We start from the raw sequence: 27,561 nt of genomic DNA on the forward strand, positions 1-27,561 counted from the left end.
TATTACTTGTGGTTAAGTAATTCTTTATGCTTATAGCAGTGTTGTGTATACTGTGGTGATTTTTCTGAAGTGTTAAAAGCTGTGATAGTGTATATTGAACGAGTGAATGTGTGACGCGGTACGAAAGATAGTGACGTTTTAGGGTAGAGAGACAGACAGGTTAGCAACCAGCTCTCTACCGCTAGGCCACTCCGTCCCTCACGCTAGGAGGTGGACGGTGGACGGACCGTTCAAGACAATACAGCGTTAGTAGACTAGCAGGGACGTGTTTCGTGAGCTGGGTGAACCCACGGCATGTCTGTAGACTTAGACTAGAATTGACCATTTGGGAGAAATAGGGTAGTTACATTTAGGACTTCGTATTTAGTGTTTTCCTTATAGTGTTAGATGTGTAGAGGGGGTGGAAACAGGCGTTGTACCTGAAATAGCAATATAAACAGAAACTGATATTTTAACGCCAAGGGTTTTCTGTACCATTGTCTACACTTGGCGTTGAAATATAACTATCTGTTTATATTGCTATAATGTTAGATGTTGTGGCGGTATTTATGACACTTGTTGTATTTTTTATCGTGTAGAAAAAGTTGCTAATTGTGACTATTTATTACTAGTTCTTGTTCTTGTTTACGAATTCCCAAACTAGTTTAAAATGACATGGGAAGGGGATGTAACAATATATAATATATATATTTTTTTATTTTAGTGTTTATATCCCTTTAATGACGGAAGCAATTCGATTAAATTTGTATAATAGAAATAAATAATTTTGTGTTTAAATGTGTGTATGCTATTCACCAGTCTATTATCAACACTACACTCAGGTTATCGCCAAATTTTAAGTCAAGGGAAAGTGCCTAAATCTACAACAAAGACACCAAATTGGATGCCACAGCTACCGACAGCCATATTGGAAAAGATGCGATTGCCAGGCTACCAATGCGAGATATTTAAAAAAAAAACGTTAGCAGTTTATTGCGAGATTTTTTTTATTTAGTTGACATCACGTGTGACTTATCAATGGGGGTTGGGGCATAGAAATGGATATTTTATAAGTGTTATTGTAGGAAAAATCAGTTTAAGTGTAAAGCTGTGGTCAAAGACCTAATGGTTAAAGCCCCTTTGGTCAAAGTACCTACAGTCAAAGCCGTTTATTTCTAACAGCTAGCTTTAGTGTCCTCAACTCAGGTTCATATTAAAACATGGATCTCCTAAAATGTTGTATTAGTAATCAAAAATAGTCTTCTACATTTAATAAGCATTTTAAAAAATTCCAATATTAAAATGTGTCATGTAGTAGACCTACAGTATATATCGACTATTCTTGATAAACGGATTACTTTTAACCAAATCAAACGGATGGGTTCGTTACCGTTTTATTTTTAAGTTCTGCATGTTAAATGTTGTCAATATCCATCTCGATTCCTAAGCTTTTATGGGGCGTAACACTTATAATGAAAATATTTTTCTACTCTTTGTTGGTTGTCTCCCTGATTTAAAAAAAAAATAAAAGTGTCAATTTTATTGCATAGGAAATAGTTATATCAAAACTAAAACTTGTCATTTGATCAACTATTTTTGAACATTTCAGAATATTTTTTGTTTTAGGCAACAGTTTTATAAGTAAAATAAAATCCCGTAGTCTACCACCGTTCCATACTTTCTTTTGAGGCATCATTATTGTAAAACTTGATCCATCTAAATACTCTTTGGAATCGAATAAAAATTGTGTGTCTATAATATTAAAAAAATAGAATATGTTACTGGTGTTAAAGGATAAACACAAACTGATGCTAAGGGATCTTCGTGCGGCGTCAAAACGGCCAATGACAAAACGACCCCGACAAATCGGCCCCGAAATAAGAGCCCCGTCAAAGTCGGTAGTCAATATGTCGGGAGCCCATTTATCGGGAGCCAATATGTCGGGAGCAACTTTGTCGGGAGCCAGTATGTCCTGAGCCTATTTGTCGGGAGCCAATATGTCGAGAGTCCATTTGTCGGGAGCTCATTTGTCGGGAGCCTTTATGTCGCTAGTCAATATAAAGGGAGCCCATTTGACGGGAGCCAATAAGTCGGGGCCCTTTTGACGGGGCTATTTTAACGGGGCCGTTCTGACGGGGCCGATTTGTCACGGGCCGTTTCGACAGGAAACCAGGTATCTTTACTTAATGACAACTTTAAAATAAAAGATAACTGATTGCAATAGGTAGTAAGACACATCTGTGTCGATAACAAGAATATATTGATAAAGTGTAGGCAATGGGATCTGTTAATAAACATGTTATAGAAAAATGGTTTATAGTAGATGGCGAAAAGCATTATTTAATTTATTAGGGTTTAATTAACAATAATAATTAATGATTAATTAATCATCATAGTGTCCTACGAACAGGATTCATATAATTCAACCGGTAGGTGGGTCTTCGCCACTTTACTACGGGAAATAAAATGCATCAAATAATATTTCTTCTGGCATGTGAACTAAGTCTCAAGCAGGATGAGCAGTCAATAAAATTGCAGAAGCTAGTAACAGCAAGTAGTACCAATGCTAATAACTAAGTCTGATGACCACTTGTCTTGTAAGGGTTTACAGCCGACAGGTAAACTTAATGAGCAGGTCAGATGGCTACGGGTCAACTCAATGACTGCAGTTTAAGGCCTGTAATAAAATTAGGCCCTACAAGCGAAGGATAAATATGTTCGTAATAATGGTATATTAATATACTTTAATTACAAAAATGTTGCAGTAAATAAAAATGACTAAATACAAAACCAAGAGCACGTAGTAGTAGTCCAATTGTAAGATAAGGCTATATGTGCATTTGTTAGATGTAACAAATACTTGGCAATATTGGTATATTATTAATTACATGAGTTATAAAATAGTTACAGTAAATAAAAATTAAGTGAGTAAAATACAAAACCAGAGCACGTAAGAGTAGATTAAATGTAAGGGCATGTTAAACGTGCATTTATTAGATTTAACAAATAGCCTGCTTGGCAATATTCGTATAAAAATTACATGAGTTACAAAATAGTTACAGTAAATAAAATTAAAATGAATAAAATACAAAACAAAGATAACGAGGGAGTAGGACCGACGGCCCTCAACTCCACGTGCGAAAGCAACTAAGAAGAGAAAATGATTTGGTTGCTTCCCCTTTCATACATTAATATTGCGGTGTGTCACGTGGACAATCTAGACACTGGAGAATAACTTGGTTGGGGGGAGAGTGGAGAGGATACAAACGTATGTAGCTGGGAGATGTTAATAAAATGGCGGTTGGTTTTTTTAGAATGGCACACCGTTTTATATGATAAACAAAAAATTATCCATATCATATGGAAAGGATGTTTTTAAAATACATCTCAGATTTAAAATAGTCAGCAATTTTTGTTGTTGTAATCAGCAAGCCCATGCTGAGATGTGCTTAAAATAGAATTTCTTTCCCAGTCAGTTATTTTTATCAATGATGTAAACAGGTTTAAAGATTAGACGATGTTAACTTGTACATTTAAACCCTACATTCCATATAAACATTTTTCCCTTGTTCGTTTGATCGATGTGAATAGCTGTTTTCCACTTCCCTGCTCTATTTTCGTCCACGTTAATATATGTTTTTCAGTTTACCTGCTCATTTTTTTTGCGACCGTTGATTTTGCAATCACATCTATCACATTTTATCTAGTCTAGAGTATTTTCGTCGCAGCTTTTTTACATGGAATTTCTAACTCAATTTAGAAGCAGATTTTTTTGCGTGCAGCCGAAATGTTTGAGTTTTGGCAAAAAACGCAGCGCTTAAAAAAATTAAAACTTCACGGGAATAGATAAACGTATGCAAGTGCACTAGTACTTGGCACATTGCAGGCTTAATATTTAGGAGAAGAAATATCAAGTTGAAAATAAATTTGATTTACCCGAACCTAATTAATGACGTCAGTTGGATAAAAATGCGATAAAATATACCTATATATTTCTAATTAAACAAGCCCATATTTCTTTTACAGTCCGCTGGCATTTTAGAAACTTTGAGATTATTCACTATTTGAAACATGTAGGCCTACAAGCCTATTTTAAATGAAAAATACCAAAACTTCGAAACATTTAATCGAACGAAATACCAGATAGCAATAATTTTCCCAATTACCAGTAATCCACCCAGTGTCCATAATGGAAAACGGCGTTAGGACAAATGGCATTCGGGCTATTGTCTTTTGGCAAATTTCAGTCTTCTTCTTACCTGATTCCATGTTTTTAACTCTTGATGTAAGCTAAACGTTTCAGAAGATGGAACAAAAACTGAATTCGGAGACGGAGTTAAACAAAAATAGTTTCACTGTTTTAAGCGAATCAATCCAAACAATGTTAGACAACTCACAGAACCAAAAAGAAGAACTCATTATTAGATTAAATGAGATGGAAAATAAAACAAAGATAGAGCATATTAATACAACATTAAATTTGGTAGCCAGTCTCAACAAAACTCTACACGAATTTAAGACGAGTACAACCGCCATCCTTTGATTTTAAAATTTACTAAACAGGTAAATTATTCTAAAAGAAATGTTATGTTTTTTTTGTTCTTGTGTTTACCTAATTTGCTTGTTTAGTTTTTTAATTGATAGAAACGAATATGAAACTTTTTACTAATTGAGCTTTCATTTAAGCTTGAAACACTTAAACGTTTTTTAACAGAAAGTAATGTTAAAATAAATTATTCCTTTTAGAAATATACAAAGGTTTTGTATATAAAACATTGCTTTGTTTTTATAGGAGGGATGCAGTACACATTTTTTTTCCCCTAATGAAAATAATGCAATTAAAATGCCTTTTCATATCTGCGAACGTTTTATATCAAAATTTAAATTTTACTATATCCAGTGCGTCAGGAACGACAACACAAGTCTATCAGAACAAATCATCGTCCAACTAAATGAAAATAAACTGGCCTTTTGTGACACCAAAACAGACGGTGCAGGATGGATATTTATGCAGGTACTTTACGCTTAATGAATTACGTTTCTGCAAAAAAATATGAACAGTTTTTCGAAGGGCCATGCCACAGTAAGGTGCAATTTGGCGCCACTGGATTTCCCGCAAGAACTATAGCGCTACATTCATTTTAAACAGCACAGTACATTAGAAACAAGGTGGCACATGACATTCAATGATTAAGCCAAGCCAAGAGCCGTACCCGGCTCCACTACAGTAGTAAAACCCTCTGCTCCCCATAGCGCCACGCGACGCCCCTGAAACATATGCGGTCGCCGATAGGTGTCTATTTAATTTTTCAAAGCTTGGCTCAGAATTTTATAGAGCATAAGACGGGTATCTCTGTAGTATTATGTACTAACCCGCGCCTTAACAACTCAAATCCAAGAAATATAGCGCCTGCTTTCTTTACATTTAAATAACTTTAAAAATAACGTCTTAAAATACACATTTGATGTTTTGCATTAGCCCGTGCTAACGCACGGAAAGGAATCGCTAGTTGTTATACAGTTAAAGAAAATGTATATATGAAAACTTTAAAACAAAGCGTATTATTAAAAAGTTTTGTATGCATTGTCATAAAAGTATCAAAGCAAAATTTTAATTAACGTGTTTGCGACAATAACTATCGTGGCAAATATGCTCTAAGGAGTCATACCGCACATATATTTATATAGCCGCAGGTAAAGAATTACTTGTTTGGCCTTGGGTTTGTCTCGTTGGACAAGAGATCACTTAATACTTAAATATGTTGTATTAATGTATATTATTGTTATTGACTGGTTGCCAATGATTGGTTCAGTAAAAAGGGTTTAACAATATGAGTGAATAATTAACTCAGGGCAAAGGTTTAACACTTATTTAAAATTTAATACATGAAGGTTAACAGAGAGTAATTGACATGGGTGCAACGTTTAAACTTAATCAGATTAGCCTGAAATGGGCGACTGGTCTCTAGGGCGGCGTGGTACACTAGTTCACACACGGACCTCTGTAGCGTCTTTTAGCCCCAAGTTGGCCGGCTCTAAAATATATTTGACAAACTTCCAAACATCTCTGTGATATATACACATGCATTCAGACTTCAGACACATACAACTTTACTATTGTTACAAAGATAATACTACATTTACATTGGCCTGACACAGGACCTACCATAAACATTACTAAAAATATTATTTTCGTTCATACATTGTTGTATACACATTCTATACCCTATTGATTAACAAATAGCAATACAGTTAATAAAAGTAAGTTATCAATTACCTTCAAATGAAGCCACACAATTCTCTACACACGTTGCCAAAAAGTTAGATACATTTCTCCGTGGAGAACAAGTGTCTTAGCGTGTACCTCCGAAGAAGGGAGAAGGTAGAGTGACCGGACTGTAGCGTCCCTACCCTACAGGTTACATGACTCAGGCTCCGCCCTCACGACCGCAGTCTGAGGTCGAGCCCCGGTCAGCCTTACGATACCGCTGAACTCAGATCCAGGTATGTACTTGTGTAAAGTTACCGGTTGGGTAGCATGAAGGGATGGGGGGAAGAAGTGGAGACACCATGATATACATTTATAATATAACATAACAACTATGACGCTGTAAGAATTATTAATCAGATAAAAACATGGGAACTTTATCCTTTGCAAAAGAGCCTGTATTATACTAATTTAGATGTATTCAACATAATGTCATCCATAAAAGTAAAGTTTATTCAGCTACTGAACATAGATATGATCATACAAAGTAGACTACCCACTTAATATTGCAGCCTCTATTCTAATATACCGCGTAAAAATAAGTAACTTTATTTTAATTGATTAGTTCTAACCTGTCTAAAAATTACTTCTCAACTTCCCCACAAAACGTTTCTCTCACAACTAACGACTAACTAGCCCTTAAACGTACTGGACTTTATGATGGCTTAAACAACCAGTTTATTGACTCTGATCCTGATTGGTCACAGCTGGTCATCTTCCTGGTTGGTCGTTCAGATTTGAGCAATAGTTTGTACTTCTTCTGAACTAAATATAGGCTACTAACTGTGCGAATTTTCTAAATACATGTGATGTCTCATGGTACGTGAAGTGAGTTTTCTGCTAAAATATTTGAACATCTGTATATTTTCATTTTACAGGTATTAGATTACTCTTGTGGAAGGACAGTTGTTAGATTTGCTTGTATAATCAAGTGATTATGTTATTTTCAATTGCTTCCATTTTAATTACTTTCATATTTCCGTATTATATTTCGTATGAAAGCCAATTATATTTCTAATTGGTTGATTTAACTAATCATTTGTCTTTATTTATACTTTCTAGTATAGTAATCTATCACATTTTGTTATTTCTGTTTGTATATGACGACTAACTGTCAACACTTACGAATCGGTAAAATGATTCAATAGTAGCGATTAGGCGCGATTCGTAGCGATTAGTACGCCCACCACGATCAAGTCAGGTACCAGACGGTAAGACGATGTCCCGTATCAGGTGGTGGGGGAAGTAAAGCCTGGTGAGAGCCTACGGCTGAATCAGCGACCAACATATAGTGTTTCAAACCAACATCTTTGTGAGACTGTTTCAATCCACAAGTAGCCCGTTAGTTGGAGTTCATTACGCCTGCCTGGCTAGTCGAAGTCCAACTCCTGAGCCGGTATATCCGTGTCACGATAGTAATGTTGTGGTTGCATTATGCAATTGTTAAACGTACTAAGATTATTGTAAAACATTTTCTTGTTTTAACTTGCTTTAGAGACGTGTGGCAAGTGATGTAAATTTCACCAGAAACTGGAGCAACTACAAAAAAGGTTTTGGATCTTTAGCTAAAGATTATTGGTTGGGAAATGACTGGATCTCAAACCTCACACAAAATGTACGTTTACATTTTAGTTTTAACTCAATGAAAGTATGTCTTCTACAAGTCTTCTACAACTAGCAGTTGACAAATAAAACAAAAAAATCGTAGTTGTAAAAATATTTAAAATTGTTATTATTTTTAAAAATTAATTACTGTCGTTGTAAAGTCTTCTCTTCACTGCTATATGTGATAAAATTAGTCACAAACGTTCTTGGCTGGCTTTCACCACTACCAGTGTATCATCTAGCTTTCACAAAAAATTATAATTGACCAAACGCTGAGACATTGGGAAAGGGAGTGATTTGTAGTGACATTTAAAAGGATATTTTAATTTGTATTTTAATTGTTCTTTATGCAAAAATACAAATGTGGTCACGAGGGAATTGTGATGGCTTTCAAAGAAAAAAGTATTTGGTAATTAATATGCAAATTTTGAAACTAAAATACTAAAAAATGTTTGATATTTTAGATATTATACTAGTAGCTATTTCAAAAGTTTGTTCTGACAAAAGTTTTAATATATACTGAAATAAACCAGTTTAAATGTGATTATTATAAGTGCATAAATAAAAAAGCCTGAGCATTTTTTAAATTACCAAAAAATTCAAAAGGGCGGAGGTTTTTTGGGGATTCCATGAAAACCCTAATTGTTTTCATCCCGTTTTTGCTGTTTAATAATTACTTTCAAGTGCCAAAAATGATAATAGTATTACAAGGTTTTAGACTGTAAAAACAGGAAAAACGGCGCATATGTATGTGTTAATTATTGAAGATGCAAACACATTTGATTACCGATTGTTGGAAGAAGAAATAATTATCAATGAAAGCCCAGAGTTGGTTAAATTTTTATTTTTAGAAAAACGTATTCACGCACATGTTGAAAGATTCACAATATTATCTGAATAGATACGACTCTTTATTAACTATACTATATGATTTACAGTGATAACCACTTAAGCTATATGTTATATATATATACATTTATAAATTATATGTTTACGGGGCTACAGTGAACTAAGTTTTGACATGAAATATAAAGGTAAATCCTACTACGCCATGTACAGTAATGTGACGGTGGGAAATAAAGCAGATTTTTATAGGATAAAGTTTACGTTCAAGACAAGAAACAATACAGACAATTTTAGTTATCACAATGAAATGGCTTTTTCTACTTTTGATAGAGACAATGATAGATTGCCTACTAACTGTGCTGAGAGTTATAAAGGCGGCTGGTGGTATAACCCATGTCATGCTGTGAACGTAAACGGTGAATGGGCAAGTAAAGCTGTTGGGGAAGGCATGAACTGGGCTAGTATAACAAGCAACGATGATTCTCTAGAGCACCTTGAGATGAAGCTACGACGGCCGTGATTATAAAAAATAACAGGAAAACAAAACATTGAGTTAACACTGATTGATACACTAAATATGAATTTACACAATTTTGGCGACTTTACACATACATCTTTACATTTATATAGATGAACGCTATTTTTACATTGAAAATTATTGTTTAAGTTCAAATTCAGCAACAACAACAACAAATACGTGGTGTATCACATTTATCCTGATGTAAACCTTACAAATATTTTCACGACTAAAATCTATCTTTAGTGATAATTTTGTTTTCGTTTTTTTAGCCATTGCTGTATAGAGCCCTGGAACTGTTTCAAAAGTTTGTTTGTGTGAAATATCTAATAAATAAGATATCGATCAGACAAAACGATTTTCTTCATCTGTCCATGATATTTAATTTCTATAACCCTTGAAGTATTTGAACTATGGTCAATTAGTTTGCTAGAGACAAAATGGTCATTATCTTTCTAAGTTGTCTAATGATCTTTGACGTTAGAACATTTTATTTAAAGCTAAAGCATATTTTGCATTTGGAGCATTATTATTTTTGTTTAACTCAGTAGTTTGTTTATAGCACGTCTAAACACAATTAGAATGAACCAGTTCTGTTGTATTTAATGTTATATTATCGACCTTGGAAAAGGGAGTATGGTTAAGACTGATCGATTAAAACTCCATGACATTTCTATAACATTACAATCATCTTAATGCTAAAATTTATAAATAGAAATATATATATATATATATATATATATATATATATATATATATATATATATATATATATATATATATATATATATAAATATATATAATTATGCACATAAGGATTGTTATGTGTTGTAAATGCTTATGCGTTTAGCACGTGTGAGCAGGTTTGACGCTTAGCTGGATAGAACTAAAGGAACTCAAGCGTGCATGCACATTGTCTTTCATCGACAGTATTGATTTACTAATGTTTTCGTTATAACATTATTGTTAATTGGTTGACAATAGTACGTAATTTGGTTTATAAGCACCCTGTCATGTGATATTAAACAAGCAACCATACGTGTCATTGCTTAGAGTTTGTTAATGTCATAAAATATCTGACAGAGCCTTTGTGAAATTTAAAAGTTCTTTGTATCATTACGTGTTGTGAGTTGTATACAGGTAAGTCTTAACAACCTTTCTAGAGTGATACAGTTTGAAAGTTTAAATGAATAATACATTAGATTGATTATGGAACGGCGTGGCCAATTGGTGGGGAGCTAGGCTGTTATCCCGAAAGTACGAATCCGGGTTCAAATCAGTAGAAAGTCACTGAGTCCACTCATCTCTGTTTGGTACCTAACTCACGTTAGGGTAAGTAAAGTCGGTTGGGCATCTATATATATAATTCTCTTCTGGGAGCCGTTAGAAAACAAGCTGCAAGCGCCTCCTTGCAGTCCCCTTTCTTTCTCTCTATCACTATCACTACCACCCCCACCCCACGCCCACATTGTCTGGTGAGCGGTGTTTACTCTAAATGTTTACAAAGCTAAATGTTTACAAATCGTAGAGCCGTAGAGTAGGATTTGTATTAGGGGCAGATAATTTAGTTCGATTTTAAACTTACAGGAGGTAACTAAGAAATAACTAAGAAGAGGCTGCTTTCACGGGGGGGGGGGGGGGGGTGTAGGGTCGGGGTTAGGGGAAAGGGGTGGGGGTAGTGTTTTAAAGCAAATATTTTCAGTGGCAGCATTGGTACTGTCGAATTCACAAATTATGAATTACTGAAAAGTAGAAAATAAAACAACTAAATAGCGGCGTATGATACGCTGCGGGTCGGCTCGTATTGAAATATCTCTTTAAATGCCGAGGTTCCAGAAACAGATGAACTCTACTTTATCCGACACATATGTCTTGGGTACAAACGGAAAAAGAAGATGTTGATTGATTACGTATAAAAACATGTAAAGTCAGTCAATACTTATTTTTATCAAATTGGAAAATAAATAAAAAGAAAAGCACGCACTGCTTTGATCTTCTGAACGGAGGCTGAGACTTGATGACTTGCACTATGGATATAGCATCAGAAAACAACGGAGCTTACATTGCTGGGCATTCTACACAAGTGTGAATTTCCAATATAACAATTAAGCGCATATATTATTCTTGTAAAAAAAAAATATTTGTATTTTTGGATTGCTCCTGTAGACTTAACAAGTAATTTGATCAACAAGGAACCATGACAAGACCCTACAAGTAATTTGTTAAACAAGGAACCATGACTCTACTCAACAAGTAATTTGATTAGCAAAAAAACGATGACTATAATTTAGTCGATCATATGTGCTGTTATCTTAACAGGTATGATTGTTTAGATAAGGACAATCTTAAATTATACATAATTAACTTGAAACACAATAGCTCTAAGGATAAGATAAGAATAGAATTATGAATATATTGACGGTTGCGAATATTGATAGAGTTAGATTAAGGGTTAAGATTAGAAATATACTTGAGAATTTACATTGAATAAGCTAATTCTACATTAAAAGTTTTGTTTTAAAAAAGGAATTTAGAAAGTAAAAAATACAAAGGAAAGTGTAGGTCAATGACCATGGTGTTTAATCGCTCCGGATTCATTGACCTTTGGGATAATTGCGAACGCAAGTTAGGTACTTATCAGATTTTGTTTGACGCAGGTACGCTACGGACTTAACCTGTTTTTGGGCTTCCATTCGTAGGCACTACCGTACTACTATGCTGCCCCATCGTAGTACTATTAATTCATTGATATTTCTCGATACTTGAATTAATGGTATGTTTTACCCTATTTTTTTCCATATCCTAAAACAGCAGATTGGCCATGTCCTAAAACAGTAGGTTAGCCATGTTTTAAAACTGTAGGTTGGCCATGTACTAAAACAGTAGGTTGGCCATGTACTAAAACAGTAGGTTGGCCATGTACTAAAACAGTAGGTTGGCCATGTCCTAAAACAGTAGGTTGGCCATGTCCTAAAACAGCAGGCTGGCTATATCCTAAAACAATACATCTCGTTAATCAACCAACGAGTCTATCAAGTGTTCTGGTACTCGACTAATGTCTAACAATGTCACGGGAAACAGCTTGAAGCGATTGTTTAATAATTACTTATTTCACAGGAAATTCGAGAAGGGACATAAGACTTCCTCATGTACAGTTCACCGATCTAGTCTAATACTCATGCTCTAAAGTGGCATCATCTGGTAGAACGTACATGTATTCTAATGTGACGCAAACGGCATCGTGAATAAATATTTCCATTTTGTTTTCCTATAGTGGCTAAATCACGTCAACATTTTCTTGATTATAGGCGAAACAAAAGATACAAATCAGCCTAATCTTCCAACAATATTCTTCTTCTAATATTGATGATAAATAACCTTTAAACATTTTCTAGTCTGCATGTAAATCCTAATAAATATAAAAATTTTACTTGCACAAAACATTATGCTCTCTGCCAGCATGAATTTTACTTTTCCTAACTTCATCTGGGCCTGGTCTCATTTCTTAAAAAATCAACAAAACTCATAACAAAAAGAAAAATATTTTTAATACCCGCAATGTGTTTGGAGGTGAACATAATTCTTTTTACAGTATGGGAAATATAATAAAAAAAAAATGTACCCCACGTTTAAAAAATGTCTTTGAAAAAACCTACTGTAAACAACAACCACAAGCTGAGAAGTGCTTACTGTAGAATATGTTGCACCAATAAGTTATTTTCATCAACCGATGTAAACAGGTTTGAAGTTTGTATTATAACCCGCAAGTTTTAAACCCTCATTTTCTACAAAATGTTTTTTTTTTGCCTTCGCTAAATCAATTTACGTTATTAAGTTCTTTTCTACATGATTTGTTTCCCCTTTTATCTCGACGAGGGCTGTTTCAACGCACTATTGTCACATAAATCTCCAACTACATGCAGAAATTTATTTTTTTAAATTAGTGTTTTACATTTTTTGGTGTAAGCGAAACATTTGAGTTTTGGCAAAGAACGGAGTGGTAAAAAAATGTTAAAAAGTCTATGTGAAGAAAATTATACATCTTAAAGTGTACCAGGGTTTGGCTCTTTGCGGGGTAAATATTTTAGGAAAGAATTTCGAAGTTAAAAATAAATCCAATTTACCCCTTTTAGCTTATTGACGTCAGAAGGATAGTGTTGAAAAAATAAAGAAGAAAACAAAATGACTATAAAACCAGCCCACGTTTTCAAATCGTTAGTTGAGATTGCAGTCTTCAAAGTGAAGTTGGCTTTTTAAAAATAAAAATTGTGTTTATTTATTTATTTAGAATAATTGGACATTACTAGCACAATGATTTTCCCTGTGTTGTACATGTTCATCGCTGTGAATATTATATCTAGTACAGGTAAGATTCGATTGCGATTTTTGTTTTCATTTAACAGTAATAAAGGTAATTATCAATTACATTCATGAGTACACAAGATTCAAATATATGAAAACAAACATCTCTGAATCTAGGAAACAAAAACATTTTTCTAAAATGTAAATCGTCATATTTACTTTGTGGCATACAAAGTATTGAGAACGTGCAAAAAAAAAAAAAAAAAAAAAAAAATTGACACTTTAGCATCTCACTAAGTCAGAAAAATACAGTTTTTTTTTTAAATTTTGTCTGTTTGTCTGTGTATCTGAGGTAAACACGATAACTTGAGTACTGCTTCACATTTTTTAACAAATTTCATATGTAAGAATTATATCATATTTGTAGTTTTGGATCAAAGTTTGAGCGTTTTCCTGAACCGAATGTTGCACTTACTACACTTCAGATTTCTTAAGTATCCTTCAAATTGTGTACGTTTAACAGAAAACGGATGGAGTACTTTACTCTGTTTTCATGTAAAAACTATACCTTGAGTACCGTTTCAGTTAGGTAGATGAATATTCATATATAAGTATAAAATCGTACACTTGAATATCTAATAATTTTTAAGTAAACTCCAATAACCGGAAGTGTTACTTTCGTCTATGTCTGTTTAAAAAATAACGATAACTTTCGTACCGTTTCATTTTATTGACGAAATTGAAAAAGTAGATTAACGATCATTTTGTCTTGATGCTATAAGATCTTGAATGATTTCAGTTGCAGAGAAGTATTACTTCACGCTATTTCCTTACCGATTTATCGAAAATCCTTCACAAAAGTCGATAATCGATGACACAACATCATGAATTTGGCTGAATTAGATGTATAATCAACTTTAAAAGAGTTAAGCTGTGTTTCCTCTATAAAAACTCAAATTCTTGGCTTTATTATACACGCGTAATTTGTGTTTATTTTCGAGCGCAATTTTTTTCTATTGGATTCCATTCTGTGTTTAAAATGTAATTTACAAGAAAGTTTAGGGGAAATCACCACGCCCGGTTTATTAATTCGCATTGCTGTTTGGATCTTTTGAATATACTTATTGTTGACATGTTGAACTTAAATATTAACACATCTAATTTTAAATTTAATTTTAAATTTTTGGGATGCTCCATTTCATATGGGTAAGCATCCATTTAGCATGCTAATGTAATGGCATTTATAAATTTTCCCAGCCTTAGTAGTGCTTGTATGCTTAGGCTTGTGGCTCCATCCAGAGGATTAGCCGCAAGTAAAATATAGCCAAGCATAATGATCCTAAGCCTAAGTATCTATTTGTCCCTAGTTACAGCACATCTTTTTTACTTTTGTCTCCATTTCCCGTCTCTACGTATTTCTGGGATAAACTTTTTTTTTAAATTTTGCTAAGTCATTTCTATAAAAAGACCTATCTTGTGATGCTGGATGCTGGTTTCCTGATAGTGTGGTCGATCCTTCGCCATCTGTTCTTTTTGTTTTATTCTTCGAACATCTTTTGGATGGACCGCCTCTATAGATTTTTATTTCTGACACCATAAGACCAATGTATTAATAATATAATTTTCAGGCTTGCAGAAAGTTGTGTATTTTCATGTGTTAATGGCAGTATTTCTACAGGTATGTGCTCCATATATAAGTACAGGCTTGACCTTTGTGTTAAACACTGAACGGTTGGTCTTGACAGCCAGTTGTCACAAAGTCCAGACTTTAACAGCTGTCTTAAAGCGTTTTTCCTCAACACCATTCAGTTACACGCTATATATTTCGTCTTAAATTTTGCTTTAAAATTCTTAAAATATCAATCATTATCACTACACAAGTCCTATAGTTTCTCTTGGAAGGTTTAAATACCAAACATTGCGAACATACTTATTAATGTAAGCCCTGCTAGGGGGGAATAAATATACTATCTACCCTAAGCTTGACTAATTACTGTCCGGTCAGTATAACCGTTGTAAAACCCACGCGGTTAAACCCTAACCTTACTCTAGATAAGAAACACAAAAAAACTTTAACAAATTAATAACATTTATTTTTCAAAAATGTGGAACTAAAACTGTACAGTCCTAGTAAGAGGAAAAATAGACACACATGAACGTCAGTTAAAATAGAAAAAAGATTATATAAAAGGCACTAAGATGACACAAATTGAAAATAAAATGGATATTGTACAAGATTAAATTTTAACCATCATCAAGTAGTTCACACAGAACACACTCAAACGTAAATATCAGGTCACTGAGCATAAAACTACTAGCTCAATGGACGCAAAAATCAGCCTCAACAAGAGGCTCTCATAAATGAAAGTAAAGTTTTACAATGATCCATCACCCAGACCATCATACTACCACGCTGTCTGGATACAACAACAACTGAGACTTCTCAAAGTCGAAGTGACTAAATAGTACGTAGTCTTTTAGTAGACAAAATAAGCAAACTATTAAAAAAAAAACGTTAATAAAACACCATCAAAATAGCTCTACGTTACCAAACACCACATTTCAAAACACAGGCCTCGACCTCGACATTCCCACAGAATGTCCCTCCAGTGGCGGAACTAGAAAAAAAAGGCCCCCCGCAGAATTTTTTTTGGGCACCTATATATATATATATATATATATATATATATATATATATATATATATATATATATATATATATATATATATATATATATATATATATATATATATATATATATATATATATATATATATATATATATATATATATATATATATATATATATATATATATATATATATATATATATATATATATATATATATATATATATATATATATATATATATATATATATATATATATATATATATATATATATATATATATGGAAAACAAAGGTCGCTCTAAATTTAAAAATAAAATTCTATCCGGTACACGAATAAATCATAGGTTTTCCAACATACGAGCTGGCCCCATTCAGTTTTCCATGTGAGAAGCACGGACTCTCTAAATCTAGTCCAACGCTCCAAACTGACGCCGATTTTTATGAGGCTTTCATCAAAACGTTACCAACCGTGTGCCCTGTTTTCCAGAAGTTGAATTAAATGTTAACAATGTCGGCAGTTCATTTCTTGGATCTTAGGGCGCGGGTTTGTCCACATTACCAACTAGACACGCCATGGCATGCTGTAAGTCCCTTGGCGACGGCCCAGGTGTCAGGGGAGTAACGGGGCTCTTGGAGCTACCGGTTACATTACTGCACGGGTGATGGGTGCAACACATTGTTTCTTCCGGCAGAGCTCCCCCCTCCCCTCCCCCAAAAACAGTCTACCCTGGAAGAAACATTGGTGCGACACCTAATTAGATTTAGTCATCGAGTATTGTAGCTAGACTTATTCCTAGTGTTGTGGGAACTTATAAACGACTGTCTGTGGGGGCCAACTTGCTCATATGTGATGCGCTCAGGATGACACTGCCGCCGGTTGTATTCAAGTAGTAACCTCATCCGCTTATGCAGGATCACGGGGCGCTAAATCACATCACATATTTCCGTTAGGAGTCCCCACTCCAATATGTACAAATGTTAGGCCTATGACAGAAACCTTTGCGGGGCTGTACTCAACAGCTTCCCAAGTTTTCATGGCGATTGGGTGAATGATGCAGTAATGCTTAATAGACAGAAAAATGTTTTTCACATGTACAACTGTATGTGGCCAGGTCACGCGTTGGATAACCTTCTGATTTAGGTGAGGGGGGGGGGGGGGACTAACAAAAAGCCAGACCCTCACAAACCCCCACCTCAATGACGTCATTTATAAATAGTAATTGACTATTAATAATGTTCAATTAATTCTAAACGTAATTAATTTCTAAATAATTATATAAAAAATAATCTTACCTGCCCTGTTTTGTGAATTAGATGTGCCAAATACTATGAAAGTAAATTAATATCTTTTGACTAGATCTAGTCTAGTGTCTGACAAAATGTGCTGCAGTGGTGAATCGTACGGTTAGGAAGTAGTTCATAAACGATACATTTATCTCCTCGATACTTGTGAGGTTGAGAAAGAGGGATGGGATAGGTGTCGGCTCAGGAAAAAAACTTGAAAGAGACAACAAAACGCCTTGATCTATGTACGTCAGCATCGCCCATTGTAAAACTTACTCAGGGGAGATTATTCCAAGTATAGGCTTTAACCCTTTATTTACGGAATTATGTTCTGAATGAATTTTTTTCTTAAACAACGTTTTATCATATTGCATTTGGCATATTTAAAGCATATGTCGAAGGAAATTTCGTTTCATAAATTTTTAATGGCCCAAACAGATATTGGTACTTATAAGTACCGTCAGGAATGTAGGACATTTTTTCCAAAAAAAATTTTTTTTACAAAACAGGAACAAACGATACAATTTATTAACTAATAACATGGCAATCATTATAACCGTCATTTTTTTTTAATTTTCACACATAAATACAGCACAAAAGTAGGCTATATTTTGAGTACGATTTTTATTGGATTTTCTATCGGAACACATCTTAGACCTAAAACACAGCAAAAGTTGCCGACATGTCATGCTCCCTCATTCTTGTCTGTGGTCATTCTGGTGTAGCAACGGTTGCCGCACTGAACATGCTTTTGCTGGAAGCTTCCAATAGCTATTACTTACAATGAGCCGCATAAACAAACAAAAGCCTAGTCATTCAGTACACAACTACTAGTAATACTAGTATAATTGTAGCCTACTAGAATGTTATGACAAGTCGACACTACAGTGTAAAGTTCATAAATAGAAGTGAGCTCAATGTGTTTAGGATAGCCGAAGTGGCCTACTGTTTCCTGGTTACGGATTAAAATTTACCATAGAGATCTATACTATATGCAGAAGTATCGACTATTACTAGTCTACAGATATACATTATGTAAATACTAGTTATTGTATGCAAGACAGTTTATTGCAGTAAATATAATAAACAAATTAAATCTTAATACTAGAACTAGGCTTTGGTATACAAATGAAGTATACTAAACCTAGTAAACGAGCCTGCAACTGCTACCTTTATTCTTGTTATTCTTTTACTACTAGAAATTAACATGTAATTGTAATATTTCTTAGGTAAACCATATGCTAACCTTCTTATAAATGTGTAAATATCATTTTTTGAGTACATTTCGATAATTAATTATCAAAATAATATTTATGTCACTCCACATCGAAAATCTGCCATTTCCTAAAAATCCTAAAAAAATGTCCGTGTGCCCTGACGGTACTTATAAGTCCACTAGTAAACATCGATCTAATACAAAGACAATTTGATTAAAATTGTATAACTAGAAGTTAAACATGTTTGCCTGACTATTGGAGATGCCAAAAAAAATATTTGGGGATGAAAACTTGAAGAATAAGGTAAAACAAAAGGAAATCAGGAACGTGTGTGAGAACGTTACAGAACAATTGTAAACTACCGATACAACAAGACATTGAAATTGGCGCCATACCAAAAATTTTCAAAGTACATCGATCTCTCCAACTACCGGCTACTCAGGGGAGATAATACTATTAATTAGATCAATAATTTTTAAAATTCGTGTTAAATTAAAAATTATACAGGCACTTAATTAAAGTGGTACTTATAAGTACCTTCAGTAGATAAAGGGTTAAAAGTTTACTATGATATTTCATGTAAAAGCAAAAACAACTAAACATATAAAACTGAAGTTTCTAGTATTATATTATTTTTTTATTATTTGTAGGATGCAAGATGGTACAGGATACAAATTCAACCACTATCACAAACACATTAACATTGAAACATGTACAATGGATTTCGGGTACCTTACCAATTTCGCAAAGAAGAACCGCGCATCATGAAAGCCCACTTCATATGTAGCGGCTTATCGTGCTATGGACTTTGATGTTTTTTAAAAAGAATTTTGCCGGCGACAGCGTGTGTTTGATTGTAGGGAAATAGAACTCGGCCTTGACGATGGTTAAAAAATACAACTATAAATAACTGTTTTAAATATGTAAAAAATATGTCGACTATTTTTGAACCCCCTTTTTGGTACCCATCCCCTGACCCATCCGCCACCGTACACTTTGGCTATTAAAGGGGGGGGGGGCAACGAGTCAAAGAAGTCATTCAAATTTGAAGAGTTACCCATATTTTACACTGTAGTTTGTGTAATGGATTTTATCTTTTGCGTAAGAGCGTGGTATAGTGACTGTAAAATAAAGATAATCGTACCGCAGCTACAGTGTTTTTCTTTTACAAACCAAATATTAAGGCAAAAATGCACGAAAATTAAATTCAAAATTTTGAAAAATATTAATTTTGGTCAGCCGTGGGCCCCTAAACGGCCTGCCCCCCCCCCCCCCACACCGCTCATTGCGGGGTCTGGCGGGACTGTAGTTCCGCCCCTGTTCATCAAGCAAATGAACAACTTCTGACTAGTGTCTTTAACAAAATGTGCAGAAGTGGTCAGTTTACAGTTCAGTAGTTCATAGACTGTTCGTTAATCTATGCATTACATCTTATTGTAAGAGTAAGGGTGTGGTGAGGGGTAGAGATGAGGGGTAAGGGTGAGAGGGGGGAGGGGAGAAAGTAGGGAAGGTTCATTGGAAGGGGACAAGAAAGCGCCGATAAACATCTACATCAATAGTGCCGACTTTTTCCGGTCGTCTAGAAGACGAGGATAGTCGCCGCAACATTTCCCATGCCCGATTTCAAAGCGTGCCGGCACAGTCAAATTTCAGATGCTTCGCTGAAGGGAGATAACTTAAACTTTTACAAGTTTATTGATACAGTTGTTAAAGTAAAAATGAACGCAATTATAAATGTATGAGATCGAAATAAATAATTATATTTTGTGTAGAATTTAGGCCAGTAGTTTAAACACACAATCATAGATATGTATTTTAATAATGTAAACAATATAACAATGCTTTTTTTGATCTAATCGACGCCACTAAAAAGAACGGTAGACTACGTCTTTGAAGTTGTCTATATGTCTGGCGGTCTCTCGAGCTATAGTCTGTGCATTTTTCTCAAAGACGTTTGCCAACTATCGTGTTTGTTTGTAACTGTAGAAGAAAGATAACTCGACCTCCACCTAATTTTTTTTTATTTAAAAAATATTTTTTTAATAATTTAGCCAGGATTTTTGGGCCCCCAATCGGTCTGGGCCCCCCGCATTGCGGGGTCTGGCGGCACTGTAGTTCCGCCCCTGTGTCCCTCCCTGTCCACACACCGCATTCACGAATTAAAAACCAATACATTAATGTAGTTTTTTTTAAATTTTCAGGTGTACAGATTGACATGAACAGAGACTATTTTTACCACGGCAAGGATTTATTTTGTGCACAACTCCAGTGTACAGAAAACATAAGAGAAGACACTCAGATATCAGCTCTTGTCAACATGTCAGTCTATAGGATCAGTGAACCAGAGGGCAAGATTTTGGTGGCGTCTATTTCAGAATCAGATTCAAAGCTTAAAGATTATAAAAGGGCTGGAACAAGAGTAGATGGGAAAATATCGAAAACATTTTCTCAATTGGACATTTTTTTCTCGAATCATTCAGACTGCAATGTTGGCCATTTTCTATGTGAAATACATTATGTGAATAGAACTGGGTCAATTGATAGAATTGGGAAACAGGCGGAGAGTTTACCAAGAAAATCACGTGACATATTTCTAATGATGAATTTAAAAGCTAAAACTTCTGACTATGTTAAATCTGTTGACACAATGGCCGACTTTCTCAAATCGTTTGAAGACCCAGACAGACTAAAAGGTGCAGACATGACAATGTCATTACAGATGTCACATTCTGGCGGCGATAAGTTCAACACAGACAAAAGTTTTGGTCGAACAGATACAGAGTTAAGTAACAGTTATAAACATATAAGTTCTTCTACATTTGAGGACATGTTGGATGATAAGCTAAAGAATTTAACCCTTGATGTAAACAAAACATTACAGATGACGGAACACAAACTGAGTTCGAAGACAGAGTTAAACAAAAATAGTTTGGCTGTTTTAAACGAATCAATTCAAACAATGTTAGCCAACAGTCAGAACCAAACAGAGCAACTCAGTATCAGATTAAATGAGAATGAAACAAATATAAAGAAATCTATCACACAAGAGAATATCAATACAACATTAAATTTGGTAGCGGGTCTCAACAAAACTCTACAAGATTTTATAAACGAGTACTACGATAATCCTATGAACTTAAAATTAACAAAACAGGTTAACAATTTTTTATGCTTATCTTTTACGTGAAAAAAATAATTTTCATTGAAATAAACTATTATGATTGCCGTAATAAATTGCTTTTATCAATCTTCATTTAACTAAATTATTTTGATTAGTACATAATGTTAAAATAATTATATACTATTAAAAAAAGTACAGTTATTATAAAATTCCATTTTATAAATCTAGGTAATACAAAATTGTATTAGACCAGAAGAAAATAATGCTTTTCAACTTGAATGTATAGCCTTAGCTTAAAAAATATATCGTAATTGATTGTTTTAAAGTGTGTCAGGAACGATGACTTAAGTCTCCCAGAACAAATGGCTTTTAAACTGGATCAAAGAAAACTGGCCTTGTGTGATACAAAAACTGATGGCGGGGGGTGGATTATTATACAGGTAATTTATGCTTCTATTTTTGGTAATCAATGTTAACGTTAGAGTATCCTGTTAAAATGTTTTCCATATTAATTAGCATTTCCTAAATTATGTCCCCTAATTTAGTCGAATTGATACAAGGTCTAATTATGTATATTATATTAAAGACATAAGATTTTTTTAAAGGGTTTAAGACTAAAATCATTAGGGTAGCCAGGATCGTCTCAAAGCGGAGGGAGGGGGGTTCAATTATTTCCCATTATATATATATATATTATATTATATATATCAATATATATATATATCAATATATATATATATATATATATATATATATATATATATATATATATATATATTTATATATATATATATCAATATATATATATATATATATATATATATATATATATATATATATATATATATATATATATATATATATATATATATATATATATATATATATGTTTAAGCTGTAAGTCATTGCTTAGCTATTATATAACATAATTTGCAAGAAACACTCAGAGAAGACAAGAAAAAAAACACAATATAGGCCAAAAGAAACAAAAACAATTTATCACTATAAACAAAACAAAATGAATAAATAAACACACAATCAAAGAAAAAACAATGTACGCAGCACAATCTGTTTTGTAATGCGTTAAAAAAAATTGACATAATAATTCGTGGGAGCTAGGGGAAATAATTACTCTCTTTTGTTATAGATATGTATGTCTACACATTTTTTTAGAAATATCAGAACAGATAAAAAATTACTTAGTATGTAATATATTAGCTTAACATTATTCGTCGTTTTACAAAAAATATGTTGTCTACAGTCAGAATTAAATATATTGTTATCATAAATTATAAAATATTACATCATAATTACATTTTTGAAACCACAGCTTTTATAAACCAAGCGTTTCTATATAATATTAAACCAAATGTTATAGGTGGAACGTTCTGAATAATAACCAATACAGAAAATGGTGTCTGATGTCCAGAGGGACAGTGTCATAGAATCATACAGGCAGATGAAGAAAAAAAAGTGAAATATTTATGACAAGATGTAAATACAAAGCTGCAGAGTGTAAATAAAGAACGATACATCTAAAAAAAAATATAGCTTACATATGAATAAAAAAAAAATAGCTTACATATGAATAAAATATTGGACTTGCAGTTCAGATCATACTGTTTTTTGTGTTCTTTAAAGACCATTTTTTAACATAATGATAAGGCCTGGGTTAGATAATTGTATTGCTAACACACCTCTTGACTTGTAATTGCAAAAGCAATATTCACCACGATTTACCTGTTTCAAAATCTATGATTCTGACTGCATGGTACTTTGTTACCCTAATAAGCGCTTGCTAAATATACTTAACTGCTTAGTTCGAGGTTTGTTGGGGGGGGGGGGGGTCCACTTCATTCAGCACTATCCGGTAACTTCATGTCTCATATCTTACCCAGCGTATACATAGGTGTGACATTAAAGTCGCTCTGCACAATTACGGCCGTTTCCGCTCTGATGGTTAGGTGGGGAGGGGGTTGGGGGAAAATTAACTCCGAGTGAACATAGGGTAAGTTTTTAGATGACTGTTCTAAACATATATATATATATATATATATATATATATATATATATATATATATATATATATATATATATATATAATTAGCACCCCCCCCCTGGGGTCCAGGGGGGGGGGTGTTGTAATACACAGAAACCGCCCCTGCTACTCCACCTTATAAAACATACTAAAAATACTATACGAATATTTGAAAAGGGTGTTTCAAAAGATTAACTTACAAGTTGTTTTTGTAATGTATTGAAGCATAATTGAATTGACGTTACAATACATATGGTGCCGTAAGAAATAGATATAAGTATTACCTTTATAAATACAGGGAATCTTTACCCTGTGCTAATAAGTCTGTGGTGTGCTTTTTGGGTGATTACAGCACAACGCTTATCTCCATTAATTTAGAAATAGCGTAGCATATTCCTCTACTCAACACACATTTTAAAAATACAAATTTAAAAAAAAACTTCGATTAATAGCGCTGCTGATATTCTGGTGTATTCCAAAATATTACTAACTTTATCTTAACTGACTCGTTCTAACCTGTTTCATCAATTACCATTTGATTAGCTCGCAATATTTTATTTTTTGAATACTGGTTCTAATTATAACACTTTCTTGACTTGATGGCCATATCTGATTAATTTTCTGGTTGGTTCCTTCAATTATTACCAATCGTTTTTTCTTACATAACTAATATTACACTACTTGTGCAATTGCGATTAAGTGTAGAAAGTTTTTCTGGTAAAATTAGTAAGCGTCTAATTTCGTCAATAGTAGTGGTAAATAAAGAGTTTAGTGAGATAATAATGATCGAGTGTGTGTTTTAATGTTGTGGTTTTAGATTAGTTTTAAATATAGCTATTTGTAAGATAAGCTTATATTGACATGCGTTTCTATTATTCTTGGATGATTTTACAGTATTGCTTTTATATATTCTTGTAGTTTAATTAGTATAGTATTATATACGTCCAATTTAACTAAATAAATATCTTTAATCATAGTTTCTAGTATATATACAGCTGTTAATTTTTATCATCTTTTGTTGTATATACTGACTAAACCGTCAACAGTTCCTAATAGGTAAAACAATATAATAGTAGGGGTCATTAAAAACATAAGTCTTTTTTTGTTTAGTTTTCAATTTGTCAAATCTATTTTGTAGATGTTCACATTGTTATTGTTTCAGAGACGTGTGGCAGGAGACGTCAGTTTCACCAGAAACTGGAGCGACTACAAATATGGTTTTGGATCTTTGGCTGGAGATTATTGGCTTGGAAATGACATAATCTCAAACCTCACACAAAACGTACGTTTAAATTTTAGTTTTTACTTGTATTATTTGTTTCACAATTAGTATTTTACACATTTTAATTGAAAAGTAGTATTGTTTTTAACATTAATATATGTTACATTCATTTATTAACTACAGTTGTAATGATGTAGGTTTCAGGTTATAGCAATTTATTGATTGTGGTCTTTAAGAGGGATAAGAGTCATAATGACAAAAATAATTTAAAATATTCATTTTCACAAATGTAACCTTAATTAAATATAAACTACCAATATAAAACGAACATAATACATAATACTCGGACAACTAACCCTCAACATCGGGAAATAATAAAAAAAAGTTTTCTCTTCTTTCACTGCTAAATGTGATTTCAATATGTCTCAATTATACATGGCCAGGTTTTCTCCCCTTTAAGTCTCTCAACCAGACATTGGAAATGTGAAATGGGATTTGTAATGTCAAACAAAATGAGTTAATCAGTTTTTGTTACATTTTCTTAAAAACCGATGGCGTGATCTCTTCTATAAAAAGCCGATTTTTAACAGTCCCTTTTAGATGGTCTCGGTCGCAAATTGTCTATCTCGAAAAAAATGTTTTCTGTTTTTTACATAAATCAAAAGCCAGTATGATTCTCCACAATGCCTGAAAATATTATAAAACTCTGCAAAATGATTATCGAGATATAATATTTGAACAAACTGGCTATTATTTCTCGCGCAAAAAAAATCTCAACGCAAAACGAATCATACGTTTTCTTTCATTATACCTTTTATGAGCAACGCAGTCGCACGCTGCAATCATACGATTTTACTCCACAGTAATCAAAGTATTTATAGGTAAGGATATTAGATTAAATATGTTAATCTATTCTATTATATTCTATCATTTTAAATAATCATAAGCAAAGAGTATTTGCTTAATATAGTCTATTTTCAGTTATCTTTTCGAGAACCAAACTGTTTTATTTACATTTTTATTAGGCTAACACAATGCATTAAAATTAGTTCTAAATTCTAGAATTTCAAATGACTATTCGGTTTAATACATAACAAGCATGCTTCAAGCGTTAACACATCGAAACTTTGACATGCTATAAAAATTAGTTTAACATATTTAGATTTCAGATCAAACATGAAATTATTTTATTACATAATCTTAAACTATATTTATGAATGCTACTATACAGCTGAGTAAGAAGGGTGCTTAAACTTAGCTAGCAATCTCAAGCTGTCAAGCAATAGCATAATGTCATTTTAGTAGTCTATAAGATATTCCATTCCGACTTAACAACAAAAGATAACTTATATCTTTCAAGATACAAACCTTTCTAAACAGACCAGTCTAACCACACAAGAGACCAGCCTCTCTAAACAGACCAGTCTTATGATACAACAGTCCAGCCTCTCTCGACAAACAAGTTTTGAAATCCAAGAGACCAGCCTATCCCAAAAGACCAGCCTCTATCGACAGAACAGCCACTCTCAACCGACCAGTCTTACCATCCAAGAGACCAGCCTCTCTAAAAAAGACCAGCCCTTCTCAATAGAACAGGCCTCTCTAAACAGACTATCAACAATAGACCAATATCTCTCACCACACAAGTCTTACAAACAAGAGATAAGCCTCTGATAACTTACCAGTATTATCTTACAAGAGATCAGACTCTCTCAACTATCCACTTTTACTATAAAAGTATAAGAGACAGTCATATCTCAAAACAAACCAGTATTATCATACAAGAGCCCAGCTCTCTGATCAGTCAACAGACCAGCCTCTCTCAATATACAGTCTGGTCTTTCAAGAATTCAATGCGGCAGACATTGCAGTACAACCTTGATGCTACTATTACTTCAAAGTCAATTAGCAGAACGTTGGCAAATACGAGCACCTACAAGCTTCGTAAACTTTAATTTCTACAGACTAACATTAGTTCTATGATGATTTGCCTCATTTTATGTAAACATTTTACTAAATTGAATGTTTTTAGTTTTCCGTGTGATTTTTGTATTCAAGAATACATTTTTGAAAATTGGATTATGTTCCTTTTTTATACGCATTAATTTGATAAGTATACAATAAGCAACTATTAATTACTGATCGATATTAAGGTTATACTAATCTACAAACACATCAACCACATACAAAAATACATTGTGATCATAGAAACATGTAATAAACATAGTTACAAAGAAAAAACTAAATCATCTCTACTCAAATTGAACTATCCTGTGTAAGTAAAATACACTCAAAAAAAAAAATACGAGCCCACAATAATTATCTAGTTCATATCAAGTGTTAAGGATTACTTAACAACATACACAAAACGATATCACGTTCCTTAGTCAAAACGCACGACGACGGCTGAGACCAAAATTCTCGGTTTAAAAACGGCTAAGTCTGAGATGGTCGGTTTGGCGGTGAGATTTTTAGAACTAACAAACCGTCTAACTTTTTAAAACTGCTATGATTTTGAATACATTAACA

At 33.4% G+C, this 27,561-nt stretch overlaps 2 protein-coding genes across 3 annotated transcripts in view; both read left to right on the forward strand.

Moving 5' to 3' along the window:
- Positions 1 to 27,561, forward strand: part of LOC131955175 (angiopoietin-related protein 7) — a 273,399-nt gene that overhangs the window by 94,359 nt on the left and 151,479 nt on the right. The window lies entirely within an intron of this gene.
- Positions 1 to 27,561, forward strand: part of LOC131955176 (angiopoietin-related protein 7-like) — a 123,213-nt gene that overhangs the window by 60,135 nt on the left and 35,517 nt on the right. Inside the window, exons 2-4 of one of the 2 annotated variants that reach the window (XM_059319185.1) lie at positions 20,853 to 21,805; positions 22,099 to 22,212; positions 24,973 to 25,092. In XM_059319185.1, the coding sequence (XP_059175168.1) occupies positions 20,853 to 21,805; positions 22,099 to 22,212; positions 24,973 to 25,092 (1,187 nt within the window). The remainder of the gene's footprint in view (positions 1 to 20,852; positions 21,806 to 22,098; positions 22,213 to 24,972; positions 25,093 to 27,561) is intronic. The other variant, XM_059319184.1, reaches the window with a different exon arrangement.

This window comes from Physella acuta, unplaced genomic scaffold (assembly GCF_028476545.2).
Source record: "Physella acuta isolate Inbredline_101_S28 unplaced genomic scaffold, ASM2847654v3 ptg001058l, whole genome shotgun sequence".
In the NCBI taxonomy this organism is placed as follows: Eukaryota; Metazoa; Mollusca; class Gastropoda; family Physidae; genus Physella; species Physella acuta.